The sequence below is a fragment of the Cyprinodon variegatus genome, unplaced genomic scaffold (assembly GCF_000732505.1).
Source record: "Cyprinodon variegatus isolate N-32 unplaced genomic scaffold, C_variegatus-1.0 Scaffold27, whole genome shotgun sequence".
Lineage (NCBI taxonomy): Eukaryota > Metazoa > Chordata > Actinopteri > Cyprinodontiformes > Cyprinodontidae > Cyprinodon > Cyprinodon variegatus.
In genome coordinates, this window is record NW_015150480.1 from 2,220,672 (window position 1) to 2,247,884 (window position 27,213).

Genomic DNA, 27,213 nt, shown 5'->3' on the forward strand with positions numbered 1-27,213 from the left:
CTCTTCAGTGTCCCTTTAGGGGCTCAGTATAATAGTGTATGGGTGTTTGGAGCTTTAATGTGACAAAATGTAAAAAAGACAAAGGGGGATGAATATCTTTGTAGATTCTAGGCCACTCATGTCATTCTTTTTTTGTTTTATTGCAGCAGCTGTTATCTTTCATTGTCATCGTGCAGCTTTTGTGCAACATCATGACTTTGTGCATGAACTGTACCATCTTTCCATTAAACCCTTCACCATCAGTGCTCTTCCGTTGCTGTGTTACACCACACTGCTTTTCACCCCTCTTCAGTGCTTTTGTTGTTGTTTTTCTAGTCATCTGCTGTACTTCTTAAAATGACTATTAGCACAGGAGAAATAAAGGTTCACTCAGGATAAAACTACATGAAAGCTCTGTGACCCTTTGAGGCGCCCCACCATCTTTTGCTCCTTCACTCCCAGCTGCTTTTTTACTCGTAATATTGGCTCTAAATGTTTCTAAGCCTGTTGTTTCCATTTGAACTGTGTAATGTTTGTGCTCTGGCTTTCTAAATTGTCTTCTTCTTTTCTAAACTGTTATTGGGCACCATTAAACATGACGGTACCTTCAGAGAAATACCACTTGTTCATGAAGTCATCACCCAAAACCAGTTAACCCAATTTTTCTTTAAAGCTTTGAGATCCAATTAACCACAACACCACACATGCTTGCTGAAGCTCCATCCATCCAGCTCCCTGAAACGATCCAAGTTTTTGTTCTTTTTCAGCAAAGATGTGTTGTGTTCTGCTTTTCTGGTGCTTCCACCTTTTTTTTTTTTCCTCACAAATGAAAATCTACTCTGTTTTTCCCTTTTAGATTAAAAACAAATGTTAAAGGTCCAAATACTAGATGTGGTGAAGGTAAGCCCAAGTCAGACTGGAAGCTTGTTTTGGTCCGACCGCCTAACCTACCCTTTACTCGTTCCACTCACCCTGTTTTCTCCCACGTCACTCCTTTTTTTTTTTATTAAGTACTAACCAAGCTTTATTTACTGAATGCTCTTACAAATGGAAAGGAAAGAGAAACCGGGCTGTTTATTGGGGGGTGTCGTGGTGTTTAGGCCAGACTGGTAATTGAGAGCGATGTACGGTGGCGACAATTAGCACCTGACTAAGTAGCAGCATGAACAATAAAGCTACACTTCTGGCTCTCGCTTCTGCATGTGGTGCGCCTTTATCTCTTTCCCCCGCAAACACTTCTCTCTTTTCTTTCTTTCCCCCTTTTTTAAACTCCCCCCTCCTTCTCATTTCCTCCTGTTGGAGTGTGCCTGTTTGCCTGGGGCAGACTCTGAGACTAACACCTGCCGCACTGGAAGACGTCTTTGTCATCTAAAGCCGTGTTTGAACTGCTGCATTGGGGACCAATGAGAGTGCAGGGTCATTTAAAGGGACCCTTTATTTACCTCTTTCAATTTTTTCTTCTTTTTTTCCATCTATAGCTAATGGGACTGTAAGGAAGTTTTGAATGTGCAGATTTATAACATAAATATACACATTTAGATGAATATGTTGGTACTTCTTTGTGTAGTATATTTAACAATAATAGGCCATATACTGTAAAGCAGTAATAAAACAAATGCAGTCCTTGGCATGGCTGGTTGGAGTTCCTAAAGGTGGATGCTAAAGTAAACTTAGCAAATTAATTAATCCCACCATGCACAATTCGTTGGAGCCGCACAGGAGATAAATAAAAAAAAATAATAATAATATATATCATGTTATAACATTAAAATAAGATGATTTATTTTATTTTTTTTTTAGACGATAACATAATTTTCTGTTTGTTTCAAAGGGTTAAAGTGCTTTTAACACTGCAGAAAGTTTGCTATATGAGGCATTTCTTGCTGGGGATTGCCAGTCAGCTGCCTGAAAGGTTATGCCTTTCTTACAGAAAAAAAAAAAAAAAAAAAAACTTTTTTTTAACTGTGAACTTTTTAAATAATTGCCAATTTTTGTCTGTTTTTTGTTTTGTCTGTCTTCTACTAAAAAAAGCAGTTTGTTGTTTTAAACACAAGTAAAAGAACATATGTATACAAATATATTTATAATCCATATTTCAGACTGGATGAAACACAGATATGTTGTCATTTTTATTCTATATTGGTGGGGTGTTAAAGTGAGCAATTCTAATCCACGTCTTTAAGTTGATTTTAGTGATTTATTTTTTGCCAGATAAAAGAAATTCCTCCAGGCCTGTGTGTTAAAACCAACAGATAATTGTTCATTCTTGTTCTAAAGCTTCTTGTGGATTTTTCCTTTTGAAGAAGAAAAATTTTACCTATGATTAAAAAGTTTACTGAAATTACTAAAATATATGTATTAAACCAAAAATAATAGAATAAATGCTAAACATAACATTATTATGTTAAGTTAGTTTAGTATTGGTTTATTTAACATAAACTTAATCATATTATGTGACACATTTTGGTCAAATTTGGTAAAACTTTGCTTTTTTAAATAAAATAAAATCAGTGCTTATTTTTTCCCTTATTGTTCCGATGAACAGAGGGAAAACTTTCATTTCTTTTGGGTTTTTTCTGTCAGCTGACTGGCAGTTCACAGCAACAGGTGGGGGAGGAGCAGCCGTACTCTTTGCTTCATAGAACCAGAGAAAACTCCCCACTCCAAGCACTTTCTCTACCATCTAAGTAACATGACTTCAAGTCAAAGGAACGACTTATGAAAAAAAAATGCAACAGCTTTGAGAACTTTCTTGAAGCTTGATGGGTAATTAATGCTTTATTAACCAAGAGCCCCATCTAGAGAGATTGCTGTTTCATTTCATGAAGAGAAGCCTGTTGTGTATTTTCTACCTTTAATAGATATATGCACTCCTTTATTTGGTCAGTCAGCATTTTTTTAAGTTACTGCTGGAATGAACGTTCTCCGGTGAAGAATAAGGGAATGCTAAATTCCCCCCTGCTTTTTTAGCCAAGCTTGTCCCTCTTTTACATTTGAATGCAGAAATATTTAAATGCATTTTCACATGCCCTCCTGTAGCCCTGCACAATGCCCACACCCACCCAGCGTTTCATCCTCAGCCCGGCCTCCTCTCCCAGCGAGGCTCAGCACTGGAAGCTGCTGGTGTCCACTGTGCTGCCTGCGTCTGTTATTCCTGCCATCTGCCATTCCTTTTAGCCGCTGCAACTTGAGATGCCTCGGAAAAATGGCAGGAAATAAAAGGATAGGAAAGAAAATAGGCAAGCAGATGCTATCTCAACAAAGCAGAAAAGTTGTTTAAACGGGCGGGGGGGGGGAGGCCCCCTGTATTTCGGATTTGGTCGGTGGGCACAGCGAGGATGTCAGCGTTCACAATGCTTGATTGTCCACAGCGGCATTATTACTGTTAGTCGTCCCATAATCACTGATGGGAACTTTCTTTCTGTAAAAAAGAACAAGGTGTTCCAACGGGAAACCTCTAATATTTACAACGGGAGTGTATTTTGTAATCTTGTTTTCATTCAGAGCATTCTGCTATCACGCTGTGACCTGGATGTTTTCATTTCAGCTGGAAAGATGGCTCTTTCTTTTTGCATCATATAAGAAAATGGGAAAACATGGGCTTCTCTTTTAACAAGCTTTGCTTTTCTACAGTATGTGGGGGGGGAGCATGTACCTTTTATAATGGGCCGTCTAATTAATTTGAGCTGAAATCATTCAGATCCTAACCGGGTTCTGATTTATTTGCAGCTTCTGTTATAGCTTTGTGAATGTTGGTGAAAATCCTCTGACCTTGGCCTAATGAGGAGTCACAGCATGCTGGGATGAACATGAAGCAGACGCTCTGGGTTTAACTGTTAAACTTCTCTTTCTGCAAACTCTCCCTCCATCTCTCTGTTAGGATCCCTCACTGGCAGCCTGAGCCCCGAAGCAGGAAATACGACGGACTCAGTGGAGCAGGTGTCTCCCACCCTGCCCCGCTCCACCAAACAAAGAGTTTCGGGAAAACTCCGCAGATCAGCGAGCGCTATAAGCAAATCTTCAAACTGAGCTCTTCAACCCATTCCCAAGAGCGAAGCCTTTAATCTGCTGTGGAAGAACCTCACACACCCTGCCGGGACTGCAAGATTGTTTTTCGTTGTCTTTTTTTTTTTTTGTGTGATATAAACATTAACTTGAGCGTGTTGTAATTTTTAATTTAAAGTGGCTATCGATGATCTTTGTCTCTGCATTTCAGTTTAACTAGCTTAATTGAAACTAAACTCTGTTTATTACGGTGGAATCATAGGAAGACTTCTGTCTTAATGCAAACTGATCCAAGTGGGATTTCTTTCTAAGATTCTAGAGCTCGCTGAAAGCGCTAGAAAAACTGATGTTCTTACTATAGTAAGGAAACGGGGAGCAGTTAATTCAACACTTTATGTAAAGCACTGAATGATACAGTTGGTGCTAAACTTGCACAGGAGATTGGTGTCCTTTTAAATATGTCTTTTTACCTCTTTTTTGCATCCGCCTCTGCCTTCCTGTGTCCATGGTGCCACATTAGGTTGTGACTGAAGCGCTTTTTCCTGCTCTGTAGCAGCAGTTTGCTCAACATTTAAGGCAGACATGCAATTTTTAAAAAACTTTCTAGGTGTATATGTACGCCAAGCACTACCACACCTGTCGCTGCAGCGTCCAGTTTTTTCTTGTTTGTTTGTTTTTCTCCATCGGACAATCGATGGCTTCCTTCCAACTAAAATGAAATTTGCTTTTGTATTTTTTTACTGCTCTCATTTTCCACTTTAAATGAATTCCAATAGATTCTGTCACTATTTGATTTATGCATCTCTGCTGGAATGAGAAAAGACTGCATTTGTAATTGTTCTATGATGACATTAACTTGGGCTCATGTCCGGTAATTGGATAAGTTTCCTCCTGTCTCTTTCCTCTGCCATCACTTTCTCCTGTCCTATGATGACACAGACATTCCGACGTTCCCAACCTACCGACCTTTTTGCACTCGCTCATCATTCGCATTGAATGCTCCTCTTTTGAAGTTTGTTTGGGATTCAATTTGCTTTAATGTTTTGCCTCCATGTTTGCTAAGTTCAATGATTTGATGAGTTGTTTTATTGTGTAGTTATATGAATCGTTTGCTGTTTAGAGGAAAAAACCGTCAGACCCTCAGGTGAAACTTTATTTCATGCACTGGTTTATGTATGTATGTATATATGTGATGTATGCAACCCTTTAGAGTGTCCTCATGTACATTATTCTGTGATGGAGCTTCTCACAGTGCCTGTTTAAAAACAAGGACTAATTGAACTAGAGATGCACCAATCTGAGCTTTGTGGCCAACGCCGATCTTACACCAATCTGATTCTTCTTTAAGAATCATAAATTAAACATTTCATTTTTTTTTTTATGCAGCCATGGTGGTTTGCTGTTGAACAGGGTTAACTATAATCTTCTTAAAAAGGCCAAGTGATGTGAGATGACATTTAAAACTGACTTTTAAATTGGCAATTAGCGCAGTTGTTGAACCTAGAATTACTAAAACAGCAGCTTTCATTTATATTAAGGACTTTAAATGCCTAAACTCTGGGAATGCAGCATGAGGCAAGACGATACATGACTCAGTGACAATATTTAAGCTATTTTCGGGTGGGAAATGCCCTCCCACCCCCTCCTCATTTAATTAGTTTTAGTTTTTTTAAAGTCTCACACTTCATTTCACATTTGAAACCAGATATGGTAGAGTGGAGATTCAAATAACTCTTTATTTTAGCACACAGGTCTTTCCTCTCTGGCTCATAAACATTGATGTAAATGAGGAGGCTTCCTCGCTGCTATTGTTGCCGGCAGAATTTTTTTAACAACTAAATAACCTCCTTTTTATTTTTATAGTAAGTTTTGCAAGCATCTAAACAGCGCTGCTCTATTCCTATTTAGTAAAAGTAGAAAATCGTAACCCTGCTGCCAATACTTGCAGAGCCTTCACATCCGTAACAGATGGTGGTTTAAAGCTCAGCAGGATAAAATAGAACATTTAGCCTTCCTGGTTTCTGCTAAGAGATTTGCTCTCTCCACTGCCCATATTAACTGCAGCTACGTAATAGAGAATACTGATACTAAACATTAGCAAACTTCGAGTCTTCATCAGTTACAGCGTCCACACCAAAGGTTGGCGTTCCTATGGTGACAGACTGAAGTATGGTTGCTCAGTAATTTTTTGGGGGGGGATAAAGCTGGTATTTGAATGGCTGGTCACCAGCTGATTTCTTGGTGCATCTTTTAATAAATTTAATAAAAGGCTCCCTTTTCACCATATTGAGCATTTATTAAATATTTCACCTCTTTGGCCAAGTGCTCTTTTCCCTCTGCATCTCTAACGATCAGTATCTTGTGCCTCCCACAAAAACAGGTGGATCAAGGATCATTTATAGAAAGCTACTCCGTCCTCATCTCAGGAAGTAGTTGAGTGTAACCAACTCCTTCTCTTTCCCATGATCCTCTCTCTCTTTTTCCTGGTGTCCTCCTGAGGCCCAGGCTCCTTGGGAGGAGCTGACTTCAGCTTTAGGTGTAGTGCCAGAGCTAAACTCTCACCACACCTCTTGGCAACAGCTAGCTCAGCACCGCTCTTAACCTGCATGCTCAGGTTGCCATGGTAGCCAGGTGTCCTCCCCTCCCTTGATTTCCCTCCACCCCAATGCACTCACTCTGAGAGCTCCACCCAAGCTGCAACACTATCCCCATCTGTTGCACCTCTATGCCTTACTGTCTTTCTCCAGCATCTCACCACCTTTTGTTTTGCTCATTCCTACAGCAGAATATGTGGAGTCGAAACAGCAAGCGGTCCACAGAAATGTTTTTGTGCTTTTTTTTTTTTCCCTCTTTGGTTTTGTTTTTAAGAATGTATGAATATATAAGCCTGCATCCAAGCTGTGGCTTTTGTTTTTCCCAAAAGTTTCTCAAAGGATATACCCACTATGTTGATCTAAAGATTGTAGCTTGTAGAATAACGTCTTTTGAAGAGATATTTTACTCCTCTTTTAGTGGCTTAGTAGCTGAAAGTGTCTGGACCAAGATTCTGCATCTTATATTTGTGAAGAAAATGAGTTGAGTCTTAGACTTGTTATTTTTCTCTTCTCGTTTTAGAAATCCTTGTACATTGTTTCAATTTCCAGGGCCACCATTGCCCTCTTAATATAAATATATAATAATGCCTGTAATATAATCTTTGTATGAGAGAGCAAAAAAAGCTTGAAATTTTCATCATTTGTCAACATATCAAACTGTTTTTAATGACCGAAGTCCTGCTATCTTCACTGGAAACGTGAAAATTGAAGCATTTCATTAAATCATTTTGAAATTCTGCATTTTGTTTATCATTTTATATTGAATTTATTTTGTGCAACGTGCTGATTTAAAGTTTGTTAGTGTGGGTTTGAATCTGTGATGCTGCTGTCTCTGTGGGCTCTCTGACCCCGGCCCGGCTGTGCCAGCAGCATCGGGGGTAACCTGACCCTCCTCCCATCTGTCTCCCCTGCTGCTCAGACCTACTTAGAGGAGGCCTGCGTAATGGAACCTCACCAGGAGGTACAGGTGCAGCCGCTGCAGCACCTACAGGTCCCCCTACCTCTCCTGGGCCACATAAAGGCACAAGAAAAAGCACTTGACCATAATTGGAGCCCTGAAACTGTGTGTGAGAGAAATAATCCTAATGTTACCTCATTTTCACCCGGCTCAGCGCTGTCTTCTTCAGTCATTGACTAGATATGTTACAACAGAACAGGCTGACACTGTGATTCCATATTGTATTATTTCATGTCTTTAGGGCCCATTTTCACATTTCGAACATCTTAGTGTTGCTGAGGCAGATGGGGGATTTTTAAAAAGCTATTTTATTATTTTTTTTCCTTTAAAAAGGTCCAGAATATTAATAAAACTGGGCTAAACAACATAAATGAGGGTGAAAGGTTGAGTTGGAGTAACAGTATTTTATTTTCAGTTGATAGACTGTGTGGCAAAAGTCTTTATATTGTATAATATTCACCTTAATATTTTGATTGATTAGTATATTTATTTTAAGTTTGCATTTATGTGCTTTTCTGTAAACCGCTAAAACCCTTTTTTACTAATGACAAGTTCTGCAAAGTGGGCTAATTTAAAAAAAAAAAAAAATTCTCTTTTAAAACCCCTAAAAAAAATCTATTGCAACTGGTTGTCATTAGAATTGGACAACTAGTGATTGATAAATGCCCAACAGTGTGTGATTTAACCTCAGTGTTATGTAGGCATGTTGGAGAACATTGGTGAAAGACCAAGGAACACAGCTGACAGTCATGGTAAGTTTAACCCTTTATAGGGCTTTCAGTGAAAGACTTTAATCATCTAAATTTCAAACAAAGAGTAAAATGCAAAAAACGGAAATCTAAGCAAGTCAGTTTTTCTTAAAGTAAGTGCATTTTTTTCTTGAACTAAGCAGGTAAGTGAGATACTTTGCAAATGGAATAAGAAATTTTACATTTAAAATAAGGGGGAAAAATGCAGTCTCCTATTTCAAGAGCATAATATCAAATAATCTGATTTTAAGGATAAAAATGCTCTTTCAGGTGGGAGATTTTCTTATTTACCTGCTCAAATTAAGGGTAAATACACTTATTTTAAGACATTTTCACAAATTTAAAGATCGTTTTTGTAGTGTGGTATTGGAATCCAGGACAAGACCTTATTACCTTTGTAACCTTCAAATAATATGTATATTTTGATGGCATAAATGAATGTGAAAGTAATTACACCAAACGTCAACTTGCCCGTATATATTAAGAAAAATAACAAAAGTGCTTCTATGAGAAATTCCTGAAAAACAGAGTAAAAGAAATGGCACTCCATTTGTAAGGGGTATGCAAATGATCAAAAATGGTAACTTGCCCTATAAAGGGTTAAAGGTGAGTTTGCTTTATGAAATCCAGATATTTGTATCCCACAGAGCTCCTTTCAATATATCATCAAGAATGCAGGAGTCTGCAAACTTCCCAGGCCAGTTGAGGAGAGCAGTATTCAGAGTAGGAGTCATTAGGCATCTAGTAACTCTGCAGAGATCTACATTCACCGACTCCTAGTGGCTTTTGTGGAAGAGTGACACCCAGAAAGCCACAGTGAGTCCCATTTACAGTTTGTTTTAGATCATTTAGGGAACACAACAAACATGGAAGAAAGTTCTGCTCAGCTGAAATCAAAACTGAACTATATGAAAACTCTTCCTCACCCACCGAGGGCGGTCTCCCCCGTTTTTTCCTCCAAGTTCGGGTCCTCTACCAGAGACCTGGGAGCTTGAGGGTTCTGCGCAGCATCTTTTATGTTCCTAGAGCTGCACTCTTCTGGACCGAGATGTCTGATGTATTTCCAGGGATCTTCTGCAACCACTCCTCCTGTTTAGGTCTCACTGCCCCAACTCAGGTATTGAATGGGCTTTAAGATCCTGATGTAAGATTAAGCAAATAAATAGCAGATTGTCTCCATCAATCTGAATAAGCTTGATTTGTTATACATAAAGAATTTACTTTAAATCTGTCTCTATTCATCCAAAAACAAAGACATGCCATATTTGCAGCTGCCACTGCAGGTGCTTGTGTAAAGTACTGACACAACAGGAGCATGGAAACAAATGCATACCACACTTTTCAGATCCTATCTCTACTCTTTTTTTTCTTCCCCCTTACATCTAGAAGCTACTTTTTCATCCAAGCTTCCACTGAAAGTATCTGGTTGCAACATCACCCAATCTGAAAACACCCAGAGATGTGAGTGACAGCTACTGTATTGGACAGGGATCATTTAAAGTCATGAAAGTCTGGGTTGGCTACTCTGAGTAGTTTTAAAATCTTTAAAGTTGTTGTCAAACACTCTCCTCACTGCATCTCTGACTTGTTTGAGTTTTCTCATCTTACTTTAAGCTTTAAAGCTCCTGCTGGTCAGATCTAAAGTCAGTGGAGCTGATGATTCCTTAATAATCTTGCAACCCAGAAAAAAAAAAGAGTTTCTCTTTCTTTCCATGAAGCAGACAGATGTTTTACTGCTCCAGAGGTGAGCTCTGATCCACCACCTCCTTTGTCCCGCTGTCATGTCCTGACATGGTATTAAAGGCAGCAGGGGATTTATGATAAGGCTCTAAGTGCTTCTCTCCTCTCTTGAGCCTTTGCTGATGATTTACTGGAAAATGGCTCTGATAAACTGGATCCGACAGTAATTCACACAGAGAGACTCCTGATGGCAGATGGTGCTGCGAATTAAAAGGTTTTCCAAACTTTCAAACATTTAGAATCTTAACTTGTAATTTGTTTTAACTGGTTAAATAAATGGGATTGTATAGTCGGGTTATTTTAAAGAAATCAGCGCACAAGTTTAAAATATGGGCTCATTTTTCTTGATCTTAAAATGCATTATAAATTAATCCATTTGCAACTTTAAAAAAAAAAGTTTATGCGACATTTGGATTGTTTTTTATAGGATTTTTTTTGAAGATTTTATGTTTTAATGAGAGAAAAAAACATTAAAATGCAATTTATGCATAAATATGTGCACTAAACTCTTCATAAATGAAGTAATTAAAGTGGAAAAAGTTGAAGCACTCCCAGCCCGCGCGTCTTTTTGAAAATATTTTTATTTCGATAGACACCAAACGATATACACATACAATCAAAGCGCTATAAAAGCCAACATTTAAGAAAAATAACTTGTCCTTAAAAAAGATTGCATCTAAGGTAAGAGCTTTACGTTTTTCTTTATTTTTTTTTAAACACAAGAGCTGTGAAGATTTGTTGATTAAAACCCGACCCACGACAATTATCACAACTAATAAATTAAAAAAGAAAAAATTAAAAGACATTTGGCTATACGACATGTAAACTGCCAGAACAATTCACAAGAGGAAAAAAATCACAATAAGTTACATAAAATAATTAGAATAAATAAATAAATATGATGGAAAAAATATTGCAACAATCTTCAATAATAATAGGAATAAAATATGTGCCAGCAATCAAAATTAAAACAATCTATGTTGACTTTTTAAGGCAGTTTTACAGCAGGATTTGGATGTGTATGCAGGCTATTTAAGACTAGGCTTTTCTGTTTACTAAAGGCATTTGTGGTTCTACTAAACAGGGAAAAATTCTCAGTCACACTTTTTTGTTTTTTCCACCAAGACAAAGTTGATAAAGTTCTGTCCTTCACAAACAGGCGTAAAGCTACAGTGATAGAGCAATCACGGTCGGTGAATTCAAGACACTTTGATGGGGAGAAGAAAGATTGCTGAGATTTAAGACATTTCTTAGGTCTAGAAGCTATCATTGAGCATGTTCTGTGCTAGAAAAATACCCTTTAACAGTCAAACTAACGCTTTGTATTCCTTCTCCCCCTCTTGATAAACTAATTTGAGAAATAAAATTTTAAAATAGGCCTATATGTAGTTCAAATATAGAGACAAGCATTCAAAAGTCACTGATTGGCATGGAAAAGACACCACTTAAACATCAAACAGCCCTGCCTTTCATTGGTCTAAAGTTATGGCAGTGGGCTTTTATTTTTTATTTTTTCAACCTAAAGCCACTTTTTTGATTTTTTTGATTTTCATTTTCCCCCATCAAAGGCACAAGTTCTGTTTTTTTTTCTTCAGCAGGCGGGGCGCACCGGCATTTGCAGCAGGATCACCTGCCTGTTCTCCGAGGGGTGGCACTTGTTTATGTGCCTGGTGAGCCCCGGTGAGCTGTAGAGGGTGGCGGGGCAGTACTTGCACGGGTAGATCTGGGAGGAGTGCATGAGGCGCAGGTGTCTCTCCTGACCGGCCCTGCTGGTGAAACTCTCTCCGCACACCGGGCACAGCAGGCAGTCCACCGGGCTCAGATTCAGGGGGCTTTGGTTTGAGGCTTCCTCTGATGATGCTGAGGAAGAGGAGGGGGCGGACACCGGAGGCTGCTCGGGCGCTGATCGCTCGCTGGTTTGAAACCCGTGCTCCTCCAGCACCTTCTTCTGCAGGGCCTGGTGAGCCAGGATGTGTTTCCTCAGGTACGCCTGCCGCTTGAACCTTTTCCCGCAGAACTGGCAGTCGTATGAGCCGTCTTCTGATCCCGATTCGGAACACCCGGGACTCGGGGTGTCTCTGTCACTCGTGTCTTTGGCTTCATCGGAGACCGACTTGACGCCCAGCGGCTGCATTTTGGCCACTTCTGGCTTGACGCTCTGCGCGGGCGCCGCCGCCGGCGCGCCACCGCTGGTCCGCGGTTTGTGCCAGCGGCGGTGAGAGGCGAGGTTAGCGGGGCAGCTGAACATCTTGTCACATTCGGGACACCGGTACTCGACCCTGACTATGCGGGAGCATTTGTGCTGTGCCAGGGAGAATGGATCCGCGTACGCCTCTTTGCACAGCTGGCACACAAACTCTCCTAAAGGTTTGGTTCCCCCGGAGGACTGCGCTCTGGGTTTCATCTCCACCGGCCCCTCTTTGATTTTCAGCCCGAGCACCGGAGACGTGGTCACCTCGTCTTCAAAGTTGAGCTTCCTGATGGCTTTGGGTTTTTTTGAGGCGGCTTTCGGTTTGCGCTCTGCTCCATCTGTGGCGGGTCGCTTGGTTGCGCCCCGGTTGTTTGGTGCTGATAGGCTGTTGCTGCTGGTGCTGCTGGTAGTGGCGATTGCTGCGCCGCCGCGGCTGCTGTTGCTGGTGCCGATTTTCAGATCTACCGGAGCGTACAGGAGGTGATCCAGGCCAGAGAGAGAGGCTGCTGCGGGGAATGACTCTGCAGAAACGGGCGAGCCCAGGTTGAAACTTCGCTCAAAATATCCCCTGTCGTGCTCCTTGCTGATGGGTCGGGTGGGGCTGTAGATGGCTTGGCACACCGTTTCTGGATTGCCGAACTGCTCCGGCTTTTCCAGTCTTGGCACCAGCGCGTCGGATGCAACGAAATCTGGTGACACCGAGGCGCGGTCGGGGCTGGACGCCACGGACATCGGCGGGGATGGGTCCCTGTGACTTGGCAAGGCAGCTGGGGTGTGTAGCTCCTGGAGATCATCCTCATCAGTTCGAGTCCTGTAGGAAACATGTGCGGATTTCTTGTTCCTTTTCACCAGGAATCCTTTGGGCATCTTGGCGAGTAACGGCGGAAAGGCACTTCGGATCTGTGGCTGAAGTCTGGAGGATCCAGATTGGTTAAAAAATATGGCAACACCAGAATTTTAAGGGACCTTTTTCTCCCCTCTTTATCGATCCTTCTGTTGCTGAAATGTTTTCGTCTCCAAGGCATAGCTCCACTCTTTTTATGCCGGAATGATGCTATTGTTCTCGCCCCCCCCTGTTGCAGCATCCCCGACCAATGGGATGAAACCAAGATCCCAGTGGATTTTATTGTGGGAGGGCTCTAAGCCTGGGTTCGGTGGATTTCGTTGGAGGATGTGCAGATAGCTCAGCAGATGTACTGGCGGTTTATTACATTAATGCTCCCCACCTCCCCACCCCTCACCGGCCGAGGCACACGCCGGGACCCTCCTCTTTTTACGGTCTGATGGGCCCCTACACAAATGCACACGTGCCGTTGCTTTGTGGCTCTCCTCTGGGGGGCCTCTGAGACGCCAAATGGAAATGTCCATCACTGCTAAAAATCATCACGATTTAGAATTAAGAGAAAAATTGTTAAAAAGCTGTTTTTCCTTTTCAATTCCTCAAAACATGTTGGTGAAATAAGCATGTTTGAAACGACATCTGTAGAGTTTTCCTCCATCTTTACGCACCTTTACGCAGGAAACCTGCCCAGAGCATCATGTAGAAACTTTAATTTGGTTTTATTTTATTTTATAGCCTGAAAAAGGGGTTTAGTATTTCTTTATTTTTGAGGACACGCGTCTGCCTCGGTAGTTTAACTCGACATATAAATCAGACATCTCGCTGCATACATAAGTAATAAGCCCTCTGGTCTTTGCGCACAATAGCCACGTCTGCGTGTGCGTGGATATATTATTATTTTTTTTCACCGTTTCAAAGGGAAATTGACCCCTTAACTGTGAAAAAGGACTCGCAGCCAATCTGGACCACAGCAAGACGCGTGCTGGGAGCTGCACACAAAGAGCAGAGCTTCTGATGGGACATTTTCAGCAGATATTTAGAGCGGCTGTTCCTTCTGCTTGGAGAAGATATATGTTTTGTTTTCAGTATGTTAAGTTTTCACTAAATAGCTTTTAAAAAAAGTTTTCAAACGTGATCGAATCCAATCCTTCTTTTAATAAAACTTTCTTCATATCCCTTATTTGTTTTTCTAATATTTCATACATTTGCCCGAGTTTCCTGATAAAGCAGGCGTATAAGCGACAGTGCGCCTCTTGGCACAGAGCGCATTCTTTCCCCCTCTTTCAGTGCTGAGACCAGGGAGGAATTAATCTCCATCGTCGTTCATTGTTTCCCTCATTTGCATAAAGCTGCAGTATGACCAAGTCAAATAATTACACAATCGAAGCTGAGCCGCAGGCCTGCAGCCTCCTTTCAATAGGCCTCTGTGTCCTGGATCCGTCTCTCACCTGCTTGAAAACACACCGTTATGTTAGAGTGAAATTCTCCATTTAACTTCAGACAGGTTAAAGAATTGTTTTCAAAAATAAAAACTTAAACATCTTATGGAGAATAGGCTTATTAAAGTTTGTCATGTATTGATCTGATGAAAGATAATTTATTCTTTAAAGTTTAAAGATATTAACCATTTTATAAAAGGCTTAAATGTTGCTGTTTAGCCTTTATATAAACCTTTAAAATACAACTTAAATATTTAGTGATACTTTCTTTGACTTCTCTGATTCTTCTCCTTTGCGCCTCTATTAGTCTTGGTTTGTTGGGACTACAAGCTTTGATGGCATTTTAACGAGTTCCTCTTTCCCTCGATCATTTCTGTGGGGCGCGTGGGCCTGCGTTGCCGGCCTCGCGTGAGCGTGTTTGCTCAGTGGCGCGTGCTGCCCCGCGCGGACTGGAAGCATAGGCGCCTAATTAGCATACAGCTGCAGCCGTTTGTTCTCTCTGCAGACTGGGCCATATCCTCCAAAACCTCTTCACTTGCTTTACTATTGTTTTTTTTAACTATTATTTAAATCTCGTTTTATTCTAACTTTATGTTTATGTTATTTGAACGCGTTCTGGTACATTTTAATTAAGTTTTTTTTTTTTTCAGTAATTCGATTCAAAAATAAAACTTATCTATGAAGTGAAAAGGAGTGACGTATTTTAAGTGTTTATTTCAATTCTTATTAGATTAGAACTTCTTGTTAATGGAAGACAAACATTTATGCTCTCAGATAATTAAAATGCTAATTAAAAACACGTTTTAAGCTGGAGTTTTAATCCAGAAATGTCATGCTATAGCCTACATGAGAAAAACAGCTGAGTTACAGTTGTCTACCAGATAGTTAAAGACAGCCCCCACATGGAGGGTAAGCTAGAAAAGGTCAGAGGAAGCTTCCTTGTTCATAGTGCAAGCATATTCATTGAAAGTTTAGTGAAAGAAAAAGTATGGAAGTAAAATAGATTATCAGAGCCCACAGAGAACTTTGAAACCAATTTAAAGCATAGTACTGTAAGACCAAAGAAATATCCAGATTATACTCCTAAATGCTGGATTTATTGTGTCAAATCATTTCTAAGTAGAAAGATAAAACAAACAAAAAGACACCCAGTGTCTCTGGTTTAGAAAGTATAGTAAGATCAGCTGCTCTTTTGAAATAAAAGTACATTTTTTTTGCATTTCAGCAGGATAATTAAGGTTCCAGAGCCAGGAAGAACACAGAGCTACTTTAGTTGCTCAGTACACCCAGCACCTAGTTCACTTTGTTTCCCTCAGCATTACCAAAGGCCTCCATGTCAGCCTGATTCCATGGATTCATTATTGTAAAAGGAGCCCCACCCAAATATTGAGTACATACACAACAATCAACTTTTAAAAACATATCTCTCTACTAAAAATCTCTTTATTTGTACAATAAGTATTCTGTCGTATTCCCACTTTCTGAAAAACTCTTTTTTTTTCATCTGAAAGTCATACACTTTAAATTGAACAGTGAGAAACTCTTAAATAGATTTCACATTTTTAACTGCATTCTTGAAATAAGTAATGATTAAAAAAACGTGTATTTCTAAACACCAAACCGACTTTTTACCTCCCCAGGTGCTTAAACTGTATTGGGGTGATACTTGGACATACAGAAATGGTAAAGCTCAGAAGTTATTTCATTGCACCACCTACAGGAGGAAGAATTAATCCTGGAGACAATAGTAATCCTCACCTCTAGTTACTGAGGTTTTCACCAGGAGCATTTAAAAGAGTTCTGTGCTGTTTTTCTGTTAAACATTAACTTTGAGTGCAGCAGGGATGTGTGTTCTTACTAAAGCACCCTCGACTTCCCACATGAATGATTGCCTCCATGTGTTGTGCCAAACTGGGACAATTTAAAAAGTGCAACAGGACATGACTGTAATTGGTGCTCACTACAGGACCACTTTCAATGCTCCGTCAATCAATTATTGTAATGGATTATCTAAGGTCCTATTCTTGCTGCTCGTAATCTGATATAGGGCTTTTTCAGCACCATGGAGAGAGCCAGTGAGGGATCCAGATTTAATCACGCTGGCATTGGACACAGCACAGACTCAGCTTTAGCTTTTGTCCCCTTAAAAACTAATCTAAGGAGAAACAATAGACGTGTAGAACAAAAGCGACAGTTTAATGAACTGATTGGTTTTTGAGTATAGTTTAAAAACAAAATTAGTGGGTTGTATCTATGAACAACACCTCCAACTGCTCTAATATGATTATGAAGACAAAATCAATTTACGTTCTGTAGCTGTGATCAATAGATATTTGCCTTAACTCTTTTTCCTAAATGACATGTTCATTTACAAAGCTATGCAAAAGTATTCACACCCTCTGAACATTTTGACATGCTGTCACGTTACAACAGCAAACCTTTTAAAATTTTATTGGAATTTAATAGGAATAATTAACATAAACTGCAGTGGTACTGTTCAGCTGAATAAAAATTATGCAGGGTTTTCAAACATTCCTGCTGTTTGTTTTGTTTAGTTTTTTCTTTATTAGATCCCTTTTATAGATCCCTTTTGCAGCAGATTAGTGTATCCCAAGCTTTAAACATCCCATTCATTCAATTTATCACATTAAAATATAAACAATATGGCTCAATTGAAAACCTACCAAGATTTTGCCAAAAAAACTGATGAACTGAAGAATGATAAATTGAATCATCTTTGGTAACATGGGACAAGCTGCAGACATCCTCAGCTTCACAGGTAGAAAGCCCCACAGTTATACCACGCGAAACATTGATGTGGCAGCATGGAGAAGCTGGTAAAAGTTGCTTGGATGAATTGGAAAAGTGTCAGTTTTGAATATTAAAACAGTCCAAAAAAAATTTGTGCATGAACTTGGAGCAAATTCGTCGTAAGTCTTAATCATGTTCTAAGAGGGACTAAAGGAATTTAAAAACTCCTACTTTTTAGATTTATATTTGGGGAATTCTTTGTTTGGAAAATGCAGCATTCCCAAACTAAATGTCAAGAGAAGGTTTCCCCCTTGTGTGCATGTGTTATGGTTGTGCTTGAAAAGTCTAAATCCTTGCGCATTTAGCAAATTAAACTAGTGATTAGAAAACACACAGTGACATAAATCAAAGTGTAACTGAAAACCAAAAGTAGCAAACTGAACACAACCAAAAATCCAGATCACCAGATCATGGCAGTATCCAGAGTAAGATCTTTGAAATAAATTCATACGTTACATTTCACTACACAGGTATGTGCCTCAATGAAAAATTTCAAACTAAATAAAGTTTGGTTGAAACAAAATACTGAATAATTAAGAAATCTATACTCCAGCAGGACACTATAAATTATCTTAATATTTTATGTACTTCTAATAATTTTGGTAACTTTCAAACTCTTTTCTTATTTGTATTTAGTTTTGTGGCTTTTCTTTAAAAATATCTAAACAAACTGAAATTCATAACAGCCACATGTTTTTTTTCCTTTGAACTGAAGAACTGTAGGATGAACAAAACATGAAAATTCATTGGCGTTTTCTATGAATGATTTATTGAATAATAATGAATATGGATTTTACTTAGTGGCATAAAACAGATTCCTGCTTTTCTCTTACTCGGACCTCTACAGAGGATGACCTCCCATTTCATCCACTGTTAATCTTTGTAGCACATTATTCAACCAGAAATTTAGATAAAAAAATTTCTCAGCTATATTTCTCATCGTCTGAGGCCTTCGAAGCCATCTGAGGGCAAACGGAGGGATTCCAAAGTAATAAAACACTGTCTAACTCCAACTGTAAATAAAAGAAAAGTCAGTTGCGGTGAAAGGTTGGCTGTAGGTAGTTAGAGAAGAGCTGCAGCACCAAAGGAGATCAATAGGAAAATTGCCTGTTTGGCCATCAGAGAAACTCAGAGGTCACTGTCTAGACTTTAAAGTGTACTTTAGAAGGTTGCCCATGAGACCCGGTTGCTGTGAAAAGCTCTACAAAGTGCTACACCTCAGAGCTTAAGGCTAATGGACCACATGGACTTCACTTGACTGGGAATGTCCCTGATGTCGTTCGTACTTTTGAAAATTATGCAGATCACTCACTTTAGACGAGGACATATGTTTTTTGTTTTTTTAGGGTAGTTCGGCAGTAGTTTTTGTAAGGTGGCCTTTTAAAAAAATGAGCAACATCATAACTATAAACTGAAGTGGTTTTCTAGACAAACAGAAAGTGGAAAATGTGTAAGCACATCATTCTGAGCAAAAGCTTCAAAGGGGCATCAGATTACCCTTCATTCTAAAGAACATCTTCTTTGAATGAAAAGAAGGGGAAAAAAACAGAACTTCCTGCAGAACGGACATATCAGTCTCTTGAGTCCCAGGGGCATGTTTAGCCCTAATTTCCTCATCAGAAACAGCAGAGTGTCTCTCAGTAATCGCTGCAGTCCATTGGTTGTTTGGGGTGGAGTCCCCTGTCAGAAGGCATGCCCTGGAATGTTAAACGCTAATTCACCTCTGAGCTGTGGAGGTGGATAAAGTGATTGTTCTATCTGGGAGCTGATTAAAACAGGCTCTGGCCCATCTCCCCCCGCCACGTTCACCTCTGACGTCCATCACATTCATTTCTGTATTCATAAGTGGATGAGAAAGCACAGGCAGAGCGGCCGCCGTATTACAGATAATAAGGCCAGCGGGCACCGCATTCACTGCCACAGGTCCCCCTCCCCTCCTCCTCCTCCTCTCCCCACCCGGCCTCGGCTCATTCAATTACTTCACAAGAGTTCTCCGAGGCACAGCTGCACTATGGGGGTAAAGAGGAGCAAATTGAGGTACATTCATGTAGACACACACACTACACACCTCCCAGATACAAAGACATGGAGGAGGCATGCACACTGGATCAAGAGCAGCCTGCATATAAAGGATCTCACTGACAGGCATTTGCCTAGTAGTCAATACACTTCTCACACAAGTAAACAACAAAAAAGAAGGTCCATCTTCTGTTTTTCTGTGGCTGGTAAGAGAAATGAAATCAAGCCCATTGCTCATTGGCTCCATATATGAGGTTGCCATTATCGTGATGAAAGTGTGGACAGCAGCTGGATCATTGAGGAGCATGAAAGATGGACTCTGGCAGACCTAATGGGCCTTATCCTTTATCTGTTGACTAGTATCCGTTCATCTAAAGATGCATTAGGCTCATGTGAAAACCTCTGTTGAATTCATGACTATCACCTCTTGAATTATTCATGAAGTTATATGTTAAACAAAGCCGCGAAATGTGTTTGTGTAGCCTGGCTGCTGTCCATGGTGCTGAAGTTCTTCTCAGCTTATCCTGGTAGTTTTTCCAGAGGTTTTTTTTTTTTTTTATGTGCATATATCATCATGTTTTATTTATATAAGTCTTAATCGCTTTAAGAAATATGTCCAAATTAAATAGATGAATTTAACTTTACAGGAATATAAATGTTTCTGTTTTGGTTTGCAGACTGCATGCTTAATTGTTTTCTGAAATGAATCCTTAAGGAGCTGATTGTAAATTCTTCAATAAGACAGAAGAGTGAATGCTCCTATTTTCTAGACTAAAATATTTATTTAAAAAAATGTTTGGAGCTTGTTACAAAACAGGTTTAGCACCAAACTTTGACTTTAAATGGTTTGTTATACTTTGCATGAAGCACTGTGGAAAGAATAGAAAACAAGAGAAATACTGAAAACCCAGTCTTAAGTAGTGCTTTTACCCTTTTGATATATTTAGATTATTTTACAGGGTTATTTTAAATCCTCTGAAAATATCTGAAGTTCAGCATAAATTTGCTTTGCTGGAAGGTAAACCTCCACCACAGCTCATTCAGAGTTATAGTTGGCCTCCTGGCTGCTTCCTCAATAAATAAAATCCCAGCCAGTTGATCACTTAATGTATACAGTCTCAGTGGGTTTGTGTCCTTTCAGCTGCTCCCATATGTGGGAGCTACCAAAACATGTCATTACAACTTGCTCACACACTTGGCAAAGATCTTACTCTGGATAATGCCATGATCTGGTGATCTGGATTTTTGGTTGTTTAATATTTTCTACTTTTGGCTTTCAGCTACACTTCGATTTATGTCACTGTGTCTTTTCTAGTCATTAATTTCATTTGCCAAATGCACAAGGATTTAGACTTTTTAAGTACAACCATAACATATGCACACAAAGGGGAGACCTTCTCTTGACATTTGGTTTGGGAATGCTACATTTCCCAAACAAAGAATTCCCCAAAATTGGCAGACTCCTTCATTAGATGGCATGATTTGCATTCTCTTATAATTGTGCTGCTTCCTTGATTATTAAATGATCACCCTAATTAGGGAGCATAATAGGGTTAATCAGACTCAGCTCATCACACTTATTATTATTCCTGAAAAAAATGAAGGGAAGAGATACAGTACTTGATTAATTATATCAGCCTTTTCATACGCTGAGCTCCCACTCCTCCCCCCGCTCTGAAATTAATATCATGTTGTAAATGGAAGGAAGGAGCTGGCCGGACACAGACAGATGAAAGATTTCACTCAAATTAATTAAGCACTAATTATGCGGCGGGAGTTGGGAGCAGTTTGCATAATGAGGCCTATCAAAAGAGATCAGTCATAGAGAGGAGCTGTAGAGTTTCTATACAGCCTTCAGACGACGCACGGGCACCACTGCAAGAGGGCTGGCAGAGAAGTGGGAAGAGGGTTAAAGCACTTTGAGGAGTGTTTTTGTTGGTTTGTGAACATGCAGCCCCCCCTTGCTGGTTCCTCAAACGTGAATTAGTCCATTCCTCATCAACCTAGAGACCCAAGGATATATTTTTCCTCTCAGTTTAAGAATCAGATAATGAATTCCCCTGTCCAGCAAGAGCCAATAAGGACACAATGCACCTTTAAGTTGAGGCTAATCACCAACAACCTGACTCCACACTCCAGGGAGCTTTGAAAAGGCCCTAATCACCTCCCACTCCAGTTCTTATGGTGTCCAGTTATTGCAGAACTGGGACTACTCTCTGGCTCTCAGGTTAAACAGCAGGGAAAAAGGATTAAGCAGACAGAAACTTTCTCTGCCTTATCACCTATTTAATCATTGCCACTGTATCATCTTTGGAGCTGAGTTACTTGAACTGATTTGTGCCATAGTAACTGCAGCAATCATTCATTGGTTAATCAGGATACGCGGCCCTGCACTGCCCTTAAAGGTCCCAGAGTGGAATTACAAAGACTATGATTAGTTAATCAAATGAAGAACCCAATGTCCTTTCTTTATTTGTGTATAAACCTTATCTAAATGGAAATTGTATATCCGAGGTACTTCCAGAAGGACACATCTACATGTGAATGATCCTCCTTGAGGCTGGCGGTGAATACCAAATGGGATCTTTCGCTTCCAATCATGGTGTTATGGCATTGTGGAGACTTTTGCATGTCTGAATGATATTTGTTGTCAGTGCTTATGTGAATGATGCAATCACTCGGCCTGTTGTGGAGTAAATCAGGAGGCACCAGGCTGCAACTCTTCAAATGGGCACAATGGTCTGCAGAACAATGTCAAGATTGTATTATTCTGAAAGAGCAGAAAAGAGCTCCATGATGGATCACAGCAGACAGATACAATATGCAAAAAAGATTTTAAAAAAAGAAATAGAGGCAGTGTTTATATCTTAGTTCAAATGTGATTTTCTGCTTTTTTGTGGGTTCAAGTTAGAATAGATTATAACACCATTAAGAGCTGTTCAAATGAAATGGAGCACTTTGCTCGTTAAATTTGCATTTTATTTGTATTTTATTTTTATTATTAGCATATTTATCATTACTCACCTGAGGGGGCATCTCAATAAATTAGACATTATTTCATTTTAGTAACACCACTCAATGGAAGGCTGTGAAAAGATAAATGAAAAACATAGCGATATATACTTCTTGGGTTCCTCGTGTTAATTTAAATTTTTAATGAACAGTCATAATCGTTTTGTTCCTTAGAAAACTGGAAGTCACATAAGACCAAAAGGTTCTGTGTTTTTTCTCTCTTCCTCCATATCAGGACGCTGATTTCTAATAATTAAAAAAATGCCTTAATCTTTAGAGGTTATATTGTACCACTGTGTAACAGCCCAGTCCTGTTCTCCTTTGCACATTTTATTAGATGTCTGATGTTGTCTTTAGGTCAGGAGTACAGATGCAACCGTTACCCAGGAGGCGTATGGACTGTCGTACCAATCTAAGCCGTTAATCTCTCTAAAACTCTTGAATGGAGTTTGCTTTACAATTCTCTAAGGGCTGTAGTTATTCCTATTGTCTGTACACCCTTTTCCACAGCATATTTCCACTTTTAAATGCTTAGATGGCCTACTTTGTGAACAGCCAGGTTGTTTAGATATGACTTTTAGACTTGTTTGCAAATGGTGTCAAAGAGTGATCCATAACTGTGCAGGCCTTAAAAGAGCTGTAACCTGCCTCTAGAAAACAATCCTTTTCTTTTTTAGTCCTAAGAAATATTGTAATTTTCTGATGAACTGATATTTATCATATTCAAATAATAAATTCAGTTCAATTCAGTTCATTTCTATAGCCCCAATGCAAAACACATGTCATCTCAAAGCAATTTACAGAGACAACTTAACCGGAAATTGATTCAAAGTTTTCTATCTAAGGAAAACCAGTTGATTGCATCGACTCATTTACTCGAAGGCAACCCCTCACACTAAGCATGCTTGTAGCGAGAGTGGAGAGGAAAAACTCCCTTTTAACAGGAAGAAACCTCCAGCAGAACCAGGCTCAGTTTATGCGGCCAACTGCCGAGGCCGACTGGGGTTCAAGGAGACAGAAATTACATAAAAAAATTAATAATAGATAACAGATAGACACATAATTCATAAAAATCCATCCATGCAAGTTTTGAGAGAACAAATAAGTGATGTGTTTTTGCATTTTTATGGTTTTGTGCTGTGGTAGGATGTTCCACAGGAAAGCCACACACCCACCAAGAGAATGCTGAAAGTCTCTGCAGAAAGAGACATGTTGGGACTCAAACTCTGGATCTTCTTGCTGTAAAGTAACAGTGCTACTTGTGTAAAGTCAATCACTCCTTTGCATACAAAATCTGAACTTGAACGATATTTTGTTTACAGCTTATGTTCAATAGTCTAACTAAGGTAGATATATATCACAATTAGCAGCTTTGTTAATTATACAGAGAAAAACGGAGGGTTTGATTTTTAACAAACAGTAACAGCCTTAGCAGTTGTTTAGTAATTGATCATCACAGAGGACATCTTCTTCAATAACACATTTAAACGACTTGCTGCAGAGTTGGACTCATTAAAAGCCTGCTGGTTGAAAAATTAGAGGTTGATTAGAGAATAATCTTACCCCTTCCAACAATACAAGGGATAGCCTCCAACTATACTGTAATATAATTGTAAATGAGGGCTTAACAGGTAATATCTTTATATAAAAAGGATAAACATAAAAATAAATCACTATCAGAATTGCCCAAAATACTTTTAATAATTTGGTTTTAATTAGACCAAGAACTTTAATCACCTTTTCTGTGATGTGTTTAAACATCAATCCAGCTTGTATAAAACGTTTTTTAAAACTATATATTGATGTTGAAATCTGAAAAAAAATATTTAAATTGTTAAAGGAAAAGAAAATCTATTTTTGCCAAAATGTTAAGAGCATTTCTGTGCATTCTGTACAATTTTGCTTCAACAATCGAGTGATTAAAAAACACTGTAACTTGATAATTTATTACTGGATCCTTGTTCATTAAATTGCCCAAAATAAGAACCAAAAACAACAGGAAAATGCTTCCTGCTTTGAGGAAACTAAACATTTTCTTCATTGATCCATGAAGGCTTTTACCAAACCTGACTTTCAACCTGTGTTTTCAGCTGAGTCATTTAGACAGATTGAAAGAAATGTGATTTTTGTTGTTGTAGCAAAGCTACTATTTCTCTCTTTTTAATCAGACATGCTGTTAGACATTGTTACTAAAGAGAAAAAAATGTCCCCCCATTCCTTTGTGGTAACTTCCTTGTAGGGCTAGCAGACTTGACCCGTACACTCCTCCTGGTTCTCACCTCTATTATTCGTCAGTGACAGCAGCTCTTTGAAGGGTGGGTGGGTTCCCTAGAAGGTACGGGGTCGTGGACATCCCGATCCATCTCTGTCTGCCAAGCGATTGATTGTGATTTAGCGCACAGGAGCAGGAGATGGCGGGGTTCCATTCTGATGAACGATAGGTGGGAACCCTTTGACTCCCAGCACATGGCAAGCAGAGGCAGGGCTATGATGAGGGGTCAGAAGCAGCTGGTGGGGGGGATCTGGGGACTAGAAGGAAACAATGTGGGGGTTGCATTGATCACAAGATAGAAAGTGTCAGGGATCTGGAACAAAGCCCCCAAACCATGCAGCAGAGTCTATCAGGTATCCCATCTATCATCCACCCAACTTTGTGGTTAGCACAACGGTTGCTAGCTAATTGTTTCATCATCAGGGGATCCATCATCAGGAAAGATGACAGTGTGCCACCAGTAAAAGGGCTTCTATGGGGGAGTTTACTCCAGCTGGAGTAAATAAGGCTGCCTTTGTCCTGGTAGATTTCCAAAAAGATGATTAAGAACATTTGCATTCAACATGTCGCATTAAATCAAGCATTTAATGCCGAAGCATTGCAGCCCATAGGGCAGCCATAAGGGTATCAACTCCAAAGATGAAAAGAAAGAAAGAGAAACACTTTACCACTTTAAAAGTTTAAGTCAACCTTAAATTTTTTTTGTATTAGGGTACCAAGCATCCATGTTTTTATTTTTTATTCTTTTGTTTGGTCACTATTATTCTCAGGATTTCTGGGGGTTTTTTTTGGAAACTTTGACAACCTTTTGATCCCATGTTTAGTTTGCTACTATAAAATACTATACTATAATAAAAAAAAAGTGGCTCCAATTTGCTGTATACTTGCAAATGACTAATGGGCATTGAAAGTCAGTGCAACTCAGACCTTTTAAAGCACAAACTAAACAGATATTGACTGGGCTGAAAAAAGCATGAAGAAGCTCTGCAAGTATGTATAAACAACTATAAAAGGCCATTTAGAAAGCCATGAAGATTAAAACCACTTTATGTTACAAAGAAGCCAGGATCAGATGTATAAAAATGAGGGATGACTGAAAACTTCCTTGAAATATAAGGGACTTAAATCAACTATCACTATTTATTTCTGAATTTTCTTTTAAAGTGCTACGCACAAGAATTCTTATGCTTTGACTATTTTCACATTTTACCACATTGTAAACACAAACTACATAATATTTTGATAAAGGATTAACAAATTAAATTTTTTTTTGTTGGCTTGAATTTTTGTACCACTCCTTATCGTGATATTGCTGAATAAAATCCAGCGCAGCCAGTTACCTTTAGAATCAGTAAGTGAACTCTAGAAATCACAACATTCTGAAGACCAAGGAACACATTAAACAGACCAAGTTGTTGAGAAGGTTTAAACAGATTTTAGTTAAAACACAACTTTAGAAGCTTTGATAATAAAAGAGAGCCTTTTTAGAAAATCTTCCTCAAACAGATACATAGAATGGACCAACTACAAATCTAACTGGACCATGATGGTCCCGGGAAACAGATTCATTAAAGAAGAACAGCAATTAAAGATGCACCTCGGAGGTTCATGGTAAATCTTTAGAAAACTACAAAGATCGAAAGCTTGGATGGAAGAATTGGCAGGATATAACTGCCCTTTTTGAACTGAAGCCACCAGTTAACCACATGGAAAACTGACTCTGCATTTTGCCACATGAGACAAATGTCAAAAATTTTGTTCAAGTTGGCATCATTTGGCTCAAAAAGAAAACTAACCAAAAACTACAGATCACCCTCAATACACCAAATTACAATGAACAGTGGTGGAAAGAAACAAAGTACATTTACTTTAATATTTTTTTGAGTATCTTTACTTTACTCAAGTATTTTTGATGGGAGCTACTTACACTGCAAAAACTTGAAAACAAATAAGTATTTTTATTTATTTATTTTTAAATCTATTAAAACAATAGAGTTTTCTTATTTCAAGTGCATATTATCTAATTGTCTTATTTTAAGAGTAAAAATACTCATTCCATTGGCAAATCATCTTATTTGCCTGCTCAAATGAAGGATAAATACACTTAATTTAAGAAATGTTGACTTATTTCTAGATCGTTTTGCAGTCTATAACTTATAACTATTATACTTTCTACTCCACTACACTTCAAGGAAGCTACTAGTTACTTGTTCCTTTTTAAATGTAATTTCCACATGGAAGATAGCAGCCCTTAGGCCTGAATTTGGACACCACTGTTTTAGAGATTTGCATGACATTCCACAAATGTGTGAAACTCAGGGCAGATATTATTCTTAGTTTATACTTTTAATTAAGGGTTAGTTGTTGCCATGCGGCCAAGTTGTTCAGTAGGATGAGTTCTCAAATCAGAGTTGTAGTTTCATTGTGGTAAAAGATTCAACCTTAAACCTCTATTCCATAGTGAAAGTGTGAGGAGAATCAAGACTCTTGTTTTGTTTTTGCTTTGCTTTTAAATAAGAAATAATAATCAAAATAGCTGACCTTAATTTTTGTGGGATTTTGATGCTGAAGTTATTTACAGGTGATGTAGAATTTATAGCAGG

At 39.0% G+C, this 27,213-nt stretch overlaps 2 protein-coding genes across 7 annotated transcripts in view; one reads left to right on the top strand and one right to left on the bottom strand.

Annotated features, from left to right (window-relative positions):
* Window positions 1-7,285, top strand: part of ralgapa2 (Ral GTPase activating protein, alpha subunit 2 (catalytic)) — a 147,679-nt gene extending 140,394 nt beyond the window's left edge. For 2 of the 6 annotated variants that reach the window (XM_015396711.1, XM_015396727.1), the window contains 2 exons: window positions 836-879; window positions 3,860-3,996. In XM_015396711.1, coding sequence (XP_015252197.1) covers window positions 836-840 — 5 coding nt within the window. In that variant the 3' untranslated portion in view covers window positions 841-879; window positions 3,860-3,996. Of the gene's footprint in view, window positions 1-835; window positions 880-3,859 lie in introns of all 6 variants that reach the window. The other 4 variants (XM_015396742.1, XM_015396732.1, XM_015396705.1 and 1 more) reach the window with 3 other exon arrangements.
* Window positions 7,286-10,739: 3,454 nt separating this feature from the next.
* On the bottom strand, window positions 10,740-13,272 carry LOC107098991 (insulinoma-associated protein 1b-like). The gene has a single exon (XM_015396911.1). The coding sequence runs from the start codon at window positions 13,081-13,083 to the stop codon at window positions 11,617-11,619; it is 1,467 nt and encodes a 488-aa protein (XP_015252397.1). The 5' UTR covers window positions 13,084-13,272; the 3' UTR covers window positions 10,740-11,616.
* Between the last annotated feature and the right edge of the window lie 13,941 nt (window positions 13,273-27,213).

Coding starts and splice junctions, on each gene's coding strand:
- LOC107098991 (XM_015396911.1), bottom strand. CDS start 13,083: ATGCCCAAAGGATTCCTGGTGAAAAGGAACAAGAAATCCGCACATGTT.